The sequence below is a fragment of the Poecilia latipinna genome, unplaced genomic scaffold (assembly GCF_001443285.1).
Source record: "Poecilia latipinna isolate Pla-1442-1.1 unplaced genomic scaffold, P_latipinna-1.0 Scaffold2778, whole genome shotgun sequence".
Taxonomy (NCBI): Eukaryota; Metazoa; Chordata; class Actinopteri; order Cyprinodontiformes; family Poeciliidae; genus Poecilia; species Poecilia latipinna.
In genome coordinates, this window is record NW_015115394.1 from 21 (window position 1) to 11,611 (window position 11,591).

The window sequence follows — 11,591 nt, forward strand, 5'->3', positions numbered from 1 at the left end:
ATATAACAATGCTGGAATTTCAATTTAGGATTAAAACAAAGTTGAGCTAATACAATTATCAGTCCATAGTGATCGTTCAGAATAACTTGTGTAAGAAACTGTGCTCTAGCTCATGAGTGCTGCGGTCATTAATACTATGAGAACCAATATTAAGATGTTTTTAGGCCAACTCATTTTTCCTGACAGGAAAAAATTAAGGTAGAATCTTTTCTTTTTTCACTTTGATAAAAACAGGCCCCTTAGCAGTATGTTGAAATGGATCTTCTTTTCCTTTCTAGTCACACTTTAATGTTTGAAATTAAACAAATTTAATACCAGACAACCATAACCAGAGAAAACACAAAAAGCAGTTTTCAAATTATAGTCTTTATGCATAAAGAGAACAAAGTCAAAGGTTGTGTCATTGGGCATGTGTGCTGCAGTATTTCAACCGCATTTAGGTCTGAACTTTGACCTAAAGTTCCTGACAGCAAAGTTCAGACCTTGGGGTGGTGACTATACCACCCCAAAACCTTTGTGATGCCATTTTGAGCCTTAGGATTTGGACATATTAGCACACCTCGGATCATTGTCCTGCTGTACAAATGTGCTTGAACTGAAGGTCATAAACTGATGGCTGGACATTTTCTAATGGATGTAAAAGGATGCAGAACATTTACAGAATCTTATAACAAAATTCAAAGTAATGAGTTCAAAATGATGTTGGCTGATGTTAATTTTGGGCTTGAAACTTTCCCATGGATGACTGCTGCCCAGCTTCTCTTTGTACGAACGGTGCAACGTCATACACAAGGTATGGTGTTGTTTTTCCTTTTTAGTGTTTAATCATGAACAATGCTCTTCACCAAAGTAAGGCTGCCAGTGCTTTTAGATGTTGCTCTGGGGTCTTTTGTATTCTATTGGTAGACCGGCTACACCTGGGAAAGTTCGCTACTATTCCACATTTTCCCACTTTGTGTGGATCAAGACTGAATTTTGTTTCTCTGGACTCCCAAAACTCTAGAAATGACTTTGTAACCCTTTCCAGGCTGTCGAGTACCATTTCTCATCTGCCAAGTTTGTGCAGACAAGGGAATAATGTGTTGCTTTTTGAAATCCAATCAATTATTTCATGTTATCAGACAAGTTCTATTTAATTGATTATCTTGATTGTTGACATCCATCACTTATCAAAAATATAGGCAATTTCTCAGTCAGCAATAAGTTGTGACTATTCAATCAAATCAATCTGGCATAAGGTTGCTTTCGATTGGTTTTAGTCTGATATTAAAGTTGATTTGAAACATGAAACTGCTGCCATCATAGCAAAAATCTTTAAGGGGGCAAACACTTTTTCATGGCACTGTACATTTATAAATAACTTGCGGTCCACATAAGAAATAACTAAACATTTAATTTCTGTAATGACTATTAGCTGGTTCGTCTAACAATATGAAACACACACACCACACACAGTGTTTGTCATCCTACAGTGAGCCCAGCACACCTGTAGAGGTTAGCAGGTGAGCTTCATAGGAGTGCACAGAACTAATCAAATCTAGAGGGGTAGTCTCGTGACGCAGACCACCAACTGTGCTGCACTGCAAAGTGAGCCCTGACCGTCTCGAGCTAAAACACAAAACACTCATGAATTTTCCTTCTCCTCCAGACCTCTGAGGTCAAACGTCCAGATGGATCCTCTGGTGGCGTTTCAGGTTGCATTTCTGGGTGAAGCGTTTGCCGCATGCCAAGCAGCAGTAAGGTCTCTCGCCCGTGTGGACACGACGGTGGGCTTTGAGGTTGCTGAGCTTAGTGAAGCTGCGGCCGCAGAGCGGGCAGCAAAAAGGCCGTTCGCCTGTGTGAATCTGCATGTGGGCTTTCAGGTTGCTGGGGTGGGGAAAGCTCTTGTCACACTCCTCGCAGCGCAGGAAGGGCCTGTACAGCGGAGAATCAGAAAGGGAGACGGGGTTGCGGGCCGACTGATGGCAGTTTGCAGGGTGATTGTGGGATTTGATGCCGACCCACGAGGCGTTGGCGCGGTGCAGAGCTACGGTCTGTTTGTCACCCAGGTGAACACGATGCAGTGGCTGCAAAGACAAAGCAGCTTTGGATGTGGAGGAAACCCTGTTGGGGTTATTTGAAGGTGCAACCTGAGAGTGAGGGTCAGAGAGCGCTGCTGTTGTCAGGTTGGACAGTCTGTGTGGAGGCCTCTTCGGTGGTCGGTGGAGGTGTTGTATGGCTGCCTGTAGCCTCAGTCCTGAACCCCTGTGAGACTGGAGCTTCACTCCCTCCTGTGCTGAGGATCTGTGGTAAAAGTGGTTTGGTCTGTTTGCCGAGTTCACACTTTGTTCCTGTAACGAACCGGTGAATGATTGTGCCCCAGCTTTCTTTTCTGTACTCACCCTTTCTGTGAACCCATCAGAATCGATAAGGACTTCTTCTTTAACGATCACGCTGGGCGTGTTGTTGGCTCGCAGTCTGGCTTTGGGAGATTCAGAACGGGAAACCTGATCTCTGACTAAGGTAAACTGAACATCTGCTCTGGCAGAGCCAGGAAGCTCATGCTCCAGATAATTCACAGAACCTTTAGGTGGGCCTGGAAACTCGGGTTCTGTGCCAAGCTTGTGATTCTGCTGGAGCTCAGCTGCTGTGGCCGGCAAGTCAGCCCACTTGGAATTAAGTTCAAAAGCTAACACATTGGTCTGGTCCGCCACCACTTCTGTTTCGTCCTGGGTCTCGGGATACGCACAATCAGTGGACATCTGTGGGTCTCGCTTGATGAGATTTCTCTGCAGCTCTTCACCGTTTGCTTGGGCTGGTGTCGGCTGTGCCTCTAGCAAGTCACCTGCATTCTCTGGTCCAGCTTCACCTGGAAGAATTTAAGGAGATTTACAATAAACTGAACAACTGAACAAATACCAATAAAGTATTTTATTTGGTTATTACGTGACAAATCAACATAAATTAGGGCATAATACTGGGGTGGATGGATAATGATATCTGAATATTTTTCAAAAATTATTGCAAAAATAAATCTGGAAAAAGTGTAGTGTCCTTGCTCAGGTAGGAGAATTTGTCAACATGACAACTATGAGCCATGTACTCCAAAAATCTTTTTGTTATGGTTCATCTCTACAGTGGTGACAGCATTATACTGTGGAGATGCTTTTCTTGACCAGAATTAGAGAAGGTAGCCACAGTTCACCTGTAAACTACTATTTAAAAAAAAAAAAAAAAAAAAAAGAACTGTTCATTTTTTGAATTGGATACTTACGATCAGAAGTACTGCTCCACTCTCTCAAATGCAGAGAACAGGAAGACGGTTTCTTTAGTTCTTCCTCTTTCATTTCAGTAGTTGCCATGATTTCCTTTTCGCCTGTGATCTGAACAAGGAATATTATGTGTGATGAAAACCAAGACACCGTATGAAATCATCTTAGTTAACGTTTTACGATCTGTACATTCTTCTCAAGTTCATTCCGAATGAAACAAGCTTTGTAAATAACATTTCCGAGCCTTTTTGGGTGCCAAGCAAGTTCAACGTTCCACTATAGAAGTAAAAACCAACCAAAAAACAAATGTGCTGTGCTGCCTGTATATCAACATGACAGTTTTAGAGGCTATTCTGCTCCAACACAGCCGTACCAATATTGGCCAACACCGATATGGGGGCCAAGATATTTTATATTATTCGCATAAGACCTGTGCTGCTGCAGAAAGCAAGGCTGGATTAAAATACCCGACTAATCAACTACTCATTTAACATTTTGATTAATTTATTGACTGCCAAATAAATATTAGCTGTAGCTTTAGAATGTGATGAACAGTGTACATCTGATCCTTAATTTGTCTCTGTTGGGAGCAAGTTGAAAATCAAATTGGTTGCTTTTCAGCAGCACTGCCTTACTGTCCTCTATTCAAGCCAGTGTTTTCTTTGGTATCCACTGAGATGATTTTAAGCCATAGAACGTGTATGAGTGAGTATTTTAGAAGTTCTATAGATGCTCTTTTTTTTTTTTTTTTTTTTTTTAAAGGCTTCATATTAAAAAAGAAAACAAAAGCTGCCAACCACCAGTCAGCCGAGTGACATCTCTACTTCGACAGTCATGTGACTCACCTTTGACTCTCTTCCAGGGCTCTGGATCGGTTCTGGATTGTCTGCCGACCCGGTCTTGGATTCTTCGCTGCTATTTGACAACCAATGTTCAACTGCAGCATCTGGATTCTTCACCTCGCAGTCACTCATTGTGTCTGCAATAAAAGGGAAATGTAAGGCAACACAGAGTAACCCATAACCTTCTTTGAAACTCTTGCTGTACGTTCTTACCATGCTCCTCTGTTTTGGCTTTTACCACGACCGGACTCTGATCTGCTTCACTGCTCTCCGACTGAACAGACCCGTCGGTCCTTTCTGCATCCCCGCCGTGTTTGCTCCTGGTCCACTGCAGCTGCAGCCTCAGAGAGTCCACCTCCAGTTTGCTGCGCCTCACCTCCATCATGAAGACGTCCTCCACCAGCCTGGTCACCTCAAACATCGCTGTCTTCACTACAGCCTCCATCACGTCGGAGAGCTGGGTCTGAAAGGTCACGATGAGGGTGTCCAGGTCCGACATGATCCACTGTGTCCCGACACCCTGCGAGTCTGTCCTTTAGTGTCCACTTTCAAAACTGTTTGGGGGGAAATCTTTAAGAGTGCTTTTGGTTTGGATCAGCCAAGCATCTATTTGTCGGTATCAGATTCCCTGGTTAGCAGGTGATGGCGTGGCGTGATTCAACGCTAAATATTATTACTGATTACTGCTGACATCAGATATTCACCTCGTGATATTAGCCTCGTGATATTAGCATGACGCTAGCGTCCCGTACGCTAAATCTCGTTAGTAAAATAAGCGAGAAGCAACAAACCATGGAGCGCATGCGCCACAACGCAAACGACCCGAACGTTCCGCCGTGGATTTTTAAATGGGATAATCTCTAATTAGGAACAGATGCTGCGATGAAGAAGGCAATCAACACCCACTTTGTGAACCTTGTTTTTGCTAATGACATCACAGCTGACGCAGTACGGTGGCCTGCGGTTAGAAAATGATTGCGAAACGTTTTCGGAAATCTCTAGACGCAATAATGTTTTTTTTTAATTATTATTTATTTAATTTAAAATACGCTTCACGAGCTTACACAAAAATTATGGTCTAGTTTATTTGTAGATCACCGTGGAGTTTTTGCTAAATAGGGTGTCTAATGCCAAAAGCATGCATACGTCTTAAACATCTTTTCAAATTTTGATAAATAAAATAAAAACTAAAAACGAGTGAAAATAAATAAAAATATAAATAGTACTAATACATAGAATAAAAAATTTTAAAAAAAGTCTAATTGCATAATGGATGAAGCTGTATTTTCTGAATTTGAAGCTGCTAAATCTTTTGCCAGAGGTCAGCAAGCAGAACAATGGTGAGGGCTGAAGGGGTCTTTTGTGAGGCAGTGACTGTGAGCTGTGTCAAAGATGGAAACCAGACCTGATTATTCTCTCATCTGTCCTCACCACTCTCTCCACATAATGCCAATCTGAGGCATTACACATCCCAAACCAGACAGAGATGCTGTTGTTCTCTCTAGTACCTCGGTAGAAAGTGGTGAGAATGGGAAAGGAGAGCAAGTGCAGACGTTGCTGTGCTCTTATCACACGTGTGACTGAATTGACTGTTGATTTTTTTTTTTTTTTTCTGAAATCGACAATTTCCTTTATGTTGACATTCAGGATTATATTGTTTGCATCACACTAGACTAGTCCATCAGGTGTCTCACCTCCTCTCAGCAAGCCAGTTCATTGTTGTCCTTGCATATCAGTCATGGTTCACCAAGATGAAGAGCAGTGGGCTCAGTACATAGAAGGAGCCAGTGCTGAGAGAGATGACCCGTGAGGTATTTTTTGCAAAACCCCCACAGGCTGGGGTCTGTCTGTGAGAGAATCAGACAGAGGGGGTGTTGAGTCCAAGGGGAGCTAGACTATATCCTAGACAGTGCATTGGGATGTGTGTAACGCTGACACACATCCCGCAGTCCAGACCCTCACCTACTTCTACATCGGGTTTCCTCTAGTAAACAGGGGCTAACTTGCAGGAATTAACATTACAGAATGATGGTCTGATGAACCGAGGCGAGGGCTGTCGTGAATACTGATTTAATATTTGTGAAGGCTTTATGTAGTGTTTTGTTGGTTTATATAAAATCATATTTGTGTAGCAGAATGGCCCGCTCATACCTCAAATGACTTGCAGCAAGCAGTAAGTCCACCAAAATATATTTCTGGAAGAATCAGGGAGGCTGAATTCAAATGCAATCTACAGTTTAGCATTTGGAAAATGTCTTGAAAACCAGGTGTTTGTCCTTTCTCCTTCACAATAATGTGCCACTTTGTTTTGGTATATTCTATACACAATAGAAGTTTGTGATTGTAATGCGACAAAATGTAAAAATGTTCACTGTAAATGCAACGTAATTTGTGCAGAGCATCGTCTGACGGAATCAAGTAAAATCACAATAATAGCATCAAAATGAAAAAGAATTCCACAAATAAAATATGTTGATCAGCATTTCAGAGTCTATTTCCTTCTTTAAGAAAATGAACTTACTATAAAGACAAATGAAAAACAAGTTGTCGAATACAAAACAACTAATCTTAAATGCGCCAATAAATCTGTAATATATCAATTAGACAAAATATATAAACATAATCAGATCTACTCATGCCTCAGTGATACTTCATGTTCCATGATAGTGATTGATGATCTTCTCAATTTGAAATGCCTTGTTGCTGAAATGTGCTATAGAAATAAAATGTGACTGATTGATTGACTTTACAATCCACTTAAAAAAGGTTGTTTATTCTGAATCCAAAAATAAGAAGCTTAATTTATAAATACCTGATTAAAGCAGTTTTGATTGCTACGGTTACCTAAAGAAAAAAACCAAATCATTTTGATGTATACGTCAAAAACCTCAGTTTCAGGATACACAACACACCTAGCTGATCAAACAAGTTGAATTACGAAAACATGTGCCACAAGCTTCTCTTGAACTGGCAAGAAAAGCATTCAGTTCAGCTCAAAAATACTTTAATAATCCCAGAAGGAAATTAAATAAAATGCCATGATTGGCTGCCATCTAGCAGGCTGATTATGACCAAGCAATGACATCCAAAGCCAGTTTTATTTTATTTTTTTATGCAGTTGAGAATTCACATTGAGTACATTCTAATCAAATACAGTGAATTAAATATACAAAGTGTGCAGGTGTTAAGTTGAAGACATCAATTTAAATGTGAAAAATATTACATCTCGTCATTTATTTTCATAATAAAATGTATTTAAATAATTGCATTAAATAAATGCAACCGACAACTGAAGAGTTTGAAACTTAGCAGTGCAAACGTTCATTCGTAGATTACCAGATTGAAAGACGGAGAGCACCATTAAACCCAAACTCGCTCGCTTTAGTCCTACAGGTCTGTCACGTGTTTGCGTTGATGTGACTTGAGGTGGTCCAGGCGTTTGAAGCTGTGGCCGCAAATGGCGCAGCAGTATGGTCTTTCCCCCGTGTGGGTGCGCTGGTGCACTTTCAGGATGTCTGCCCTAGTGAAGCTCTTGTCACACATGCTGCACTGGTGAGGTTTTTCCTGCGTGTGAATCCTTTGGTGCAGCTTCAGGTTCCAAAGGCGGCTAAACTTGTTCCCACAAACAGCGCAGCAATAAGGTTTGTTGCCTGTTTGGCCACACTTGTGAGTTTTTAAGTTGGCAAAGGATGGGAATCCTTTTCCGCAGTGGCTGCACAGATGGAGGCCCTGCCCCAAGTGGATCCTCTGGTGGACTTTCAGATTACAGGCTTGAGTGAAGGTCTTTCCACACTGGTTGCAGATGTATGAGGATCCTTGTCCTGTGCCTTTATGGGACTGTTTGTGGGGCTTAAAAGAAACCGAATTAGGTAACGTGGTAAAACAGTGGTTGTGGGTGCTGCTCCTTGCTTCATTTTCTGAATTTTGATGATGTAATCTTTGTTGCAAGGTCTCACCATATGAAGCCGAGGATTCATATGATGCAGTGGGGAACTGAACTTCCTGCCCTCGGAAGCTCATTCTGCTGCCCAGATCACCAGATATCTGCTCGGAGTATCTGATATTTGGCTCCTGCAGATATCCTTCCTCGTCAATAAGCAAGCCGCTGAATTCCCCGCTCACATCACTGTTAGTCCTAACAGGGGAGCTCTCCTCAGTTCCTCTGTTCTGTGGAGACCCTGCTGTGTAACACTGGTGCTCAGCTCCTTCGGGATTTTTCCTGTTCTCATTAAATTGATTAACATAACTAAGGCCGTCAGGTAGATGGGTTGGAGAATCTTGTAGCCCATCATAGTTATCCATCTCTCCATATCCAGGTTTGCCAAAGCTGCCCAAGTCGTTCAAGACGTACCTGTTCTGGAAATTTGATTCAGAGAGGACCTCCGATTGTCTGTCTTGGCTCAAGTCCGGTCTCTGGTCAAAGCCAGGTTCCCAGTTCACATGGCAAGCTGGGTTATTCTGTTCACTGAAATGCTTACTTGGTCCTGGTAGACTTGTCTCTGAAATAAGATAAACAAACTGTCAAGTTGGTCACAATAACACACCTAGCATATGAATAATGCAGTCAGCTTCCAATGTGGATCATGTTAAATTTTCTAACACAAAGTTTGCAAGATGTGCTTTTTCTCTATACTTTGTAGTCTTTTCATAAATAAATAGTGTTTTCATCACCAACTTCCATAGAAACTCACCTTCTTTGCCCACACTCCACCCGTGGGATTCCTCGTCTTCTGGCTGGATGCTTTGAGGAGTTTCTTCTTTGAGTTGTCTCTCACATGTATCCTGTTGTACACTTGCACCCTGGAAGATGAGCAAGAATACAAAAGTTGCATTTAGGGTTTTGTTTTTTTTTTTGTTTTTTTTTATCAGTGGCTGGAGTCTTACAGGATACCTCTACTTGGGTTATTTGCCAAATGAGATTCAGAAATTTGCCGTTGTTTCAAAATGGTTCAAAGTGAACTCTTTTTTTACTGATATTTTTTTTTGTGTGTATTTTAATGAATAATAATTAATATTTTTTTTTTTTTTTTTTTACGAATTTGATAATGGCAGAAACAACTAAGGAAATCAGGATGTTTTTTTTTTGTTTGTTTTTTGATACCCCCAACAGCTGTCCAGGTCAAGAGAGCACTTGTGTACACACATCCATATATTCCCTGCAATTTGCAAAAACAAGACCTCTCTAAATAATAATTTCTTTATTAATAGCTCATCATTGCAAATCTAAAGCCATTTTTGAGTTTTTCTGCTGCTCTGAATCAGCCTTAAAAGAAGAAGTTCATACTATCATATTTTGTGGGGCCTGAATCCAGCGACTCTTCTGACAGCAAGACTCTGTATAAGCGGCTCCTAGATTGAAACTTTATTGCCCAGTAAATTAAATTATTTCTCAAATCATAATACAAATCTGACTGATCTTATTGACTGCGATAGGTAGATGTTCCAAACGTGCATCCCAATACACAAGAAGGAATCCCCAAACCAAATACACACGCATTGCATTTATAAATAATACTGGAATCTGGATGCTGCATATGTAGATTGTTATGAGTGTTAACAGAATGTGACAAAAACAATTGCCTAAAAAGCAGCTACAATTAATGTTTTATATCATTCTAATTCTAAAGCAGGTTCTGATGCAATTTAGTTTCATCTTGATTCATTTGAGTAAAAAGCACATCAGCCTTTTTTGGGAATTAGAAGTCTTGCATTAAAAGCTGACTCCCAGTTGAGCTACAGCATATCTGTTGTACACACCCAAGAAAGTGTGTGACATAATTTTTAGCCTAACATTTGGTAGGACATCATTAGTGTGACAGACGACATTTACGACATCAAGTGTCTTTTGTGCATCATTAATCTAAAGGTGTGATATTGTTACTTTAAAATCTGTCTAAAGTCTTTTATTGTTTCAATGATAAAAAAGTAGCTTCAGATTGTAAACTGAAATCTAAAATGCCTTTAGGCTGCGCAGGTCATTTATAGATGTCCATCTATTTGAATTATGATTCTGATTCTTTTCACATTTTTACTTTGTGGGTTCCAATAAGTGTATTTGTACCTCACAGGATGATGTAATCATGTGGGGTGACCCTTTTGAAAGCCAGCAATAATTAAATCTAATATGAACGCCTGGAAAATAACTACTGTCAGCAATACAAGAAGAAGGTGGTCCGTGGAAAGAACTGAAGGCTAAAACCAAAGATTTTACAATAAATTCTGAAATTAAATGGTAGCTAAAGCTCTATTCAATCATGTCGGGAGTCTCTGTGTAGAGTCCTGGGCTACCTGAAGATAAACTAGCCCTTTCCTTATGAGACAGATTAGTGTGGAGACAAAATCATTAATAAAAATCCCAAATCTATGCAGTTCTAGATAAATGAGGTCCACTGTAATCTCAGGACTATTAGACTAACAGCACACAGACTGTCAGATTAATAAGGGCCAGTTAACATCTGTAACCAGCAGTGCTAAGTGTGATCACCATGTGAAGATAAGTCAACTCAAAGTGGGACAGAGAAATGCCTAGGAGTCTGGTGTGAGGATTCCAACCTGAACTGTAACATCCAAATGAAAACAAAAGGGATTGTGGAGAATTACAATTGTGCAAATTTAGGATTCACATATGCAGTTCAACTTTGTGAAACTTTGAAAGACATTAACTCATCTCTCACCCACAGAAGTTTTTTTTTTTTTTTGTTGTTGTTGTTGTTGTTCTACTGTGTAAGAATATAACTTGCACCTGTAACAAAGGGCAACTTACCTGCTGAACTGAATGAATTTAGATCAGTTGCTTTTACTTCACAATTAGTGAAGTATTTTGAATAAAATTTTGTTCTGCAACACCTACGATGGTGTATCGGGCTTACTTGACCCAGTGCAGTTTGCCTCTTGCCTAATTGGAACTATGGAAGACAGCTCTACCTTGGAAAAACAAACAAATCTCTTTAAATTAACCATTTAAGTTTTTATGTAAGCATCTTGAAAAGCCATTTACAATCGTAAATCATGCTTAAAACTGGATCACTAATATTTATCAAAGAACAGTTCTGCATACTGTAATAAGTCTGATTAATGCCAAATTTATCAGCTCAAAAGCACAGAAAAACTTTGCATAGATGCCACACCAGTATGAGTTCTTATAAAAGCCCTCACCTGTGCCTCACTGCTCGTCGCTTGCATCGCCTTTTCAGCGTTCTTACTTAGTCTCTTTCCAACAGTGCCTTGGTAACTGTGTGCCTCTTCTTGTGTCACTCTCTCCTGTTTCAGGCTTTTGTCTGTGTAGAAGACAGAAAAAAAATACACCTCACTCAACACACGAAGGGCCAAGTAGTTTTAAGAACGATCTAATGATCTTAAAACACTTTTAAATCAATTATGAAGTTAGAATATTTTTAAATATCTTGTATCAGGGTTTGCGTCTCTGCACGATGTTTTGTTAGTTACCACACGGTAACATCTGAGGTATCCCTCACTCTGTAGGGCTTTTTTTTTTTTT

The 11,591-nt window shown here is 40.3% G+C and overlaps 2 protein-coding genes across 3 annotated transcripts in view; both read right to left on the reverse strand.

Moving 5' to 3' along the window:
• Nucleotides 1-356: 356 nt before the first annotated feature.
• LOC106939124 (gastrula zinc finger protein XlCGF53.1-like) lies at nt 357-5,101 on the reverse strand. The gene is made up of 4 exons (XM_015021427.1): nt 4,307-5,101; nt 4,097-4,230; nt 3,254-3,362; nt 357-2,848 (listed from the first exon to the last, which is right to left on the reverse strand). Exons 1-4 carry the CDS (start codon nt 4,590-4,592, stop codon nt 1,659-1,661), a joined length of 1,719 nt encoding a protein of 572 aa, XP_014876913.1. The 5' UTR covers nt 4,593-5,101; the 3' UTR covers nt 357-1,658.
• A 2,071-nt stretch (nt 5,102-7,172) lies between these two features.
• LOC106939125 (zinc finger protein with KRAB and SCAN domains 1) overlaps nt 7,173-11,591 on the reverse strand; it is a 10,346-nt gene continuing 5,927 nt past the window's right edge. For both annotated transcript variants that reach the window (XM_015021430.1, XM_015021428.1), the window contains 2 exons: nt 8,785-8,893; nt 7,173-8,592 (listed from right to left, as the gene is read on the reverse strand). In XM_015021430.1, the coding sequence (XP_014876916.1) occupies nt 7,481-8,592; nt 8,785-8,893 (1,221 nt within the window). In that variant the 3' untranslated portion in view covers nt 7,173-7,480. The remainder of the gene's footprint in view (nt 8,593-8,784; nt 8,894-11,591) is intronic.

Excerpts from the sequence above, each read along its gene's own strand:
- LOC106939124 (XM_015021427.1), bottom strand. The coding sequence starts at position 4,592 with ATGTCGGACCTGGACACCCTCATCGTGACCTTTCAGACCCAGCTCTCC. Across the intron at positions 3,363-4,096 it reads GCCCTGGAAGAGAGTCAAAG|ATCACAGGCGAAAAGGAAAT; the intron begins GTGAGTCACATG and ends TTCCTTGTTCAG. Across the intron at positions 2,849-3,253 it reads GTGGAGCAGTACTTCTGATC|GTGAAGCTGGACCAGAGAAT; the intron begins GTAAGTATCCAA and ends AAATTCTTCCAG.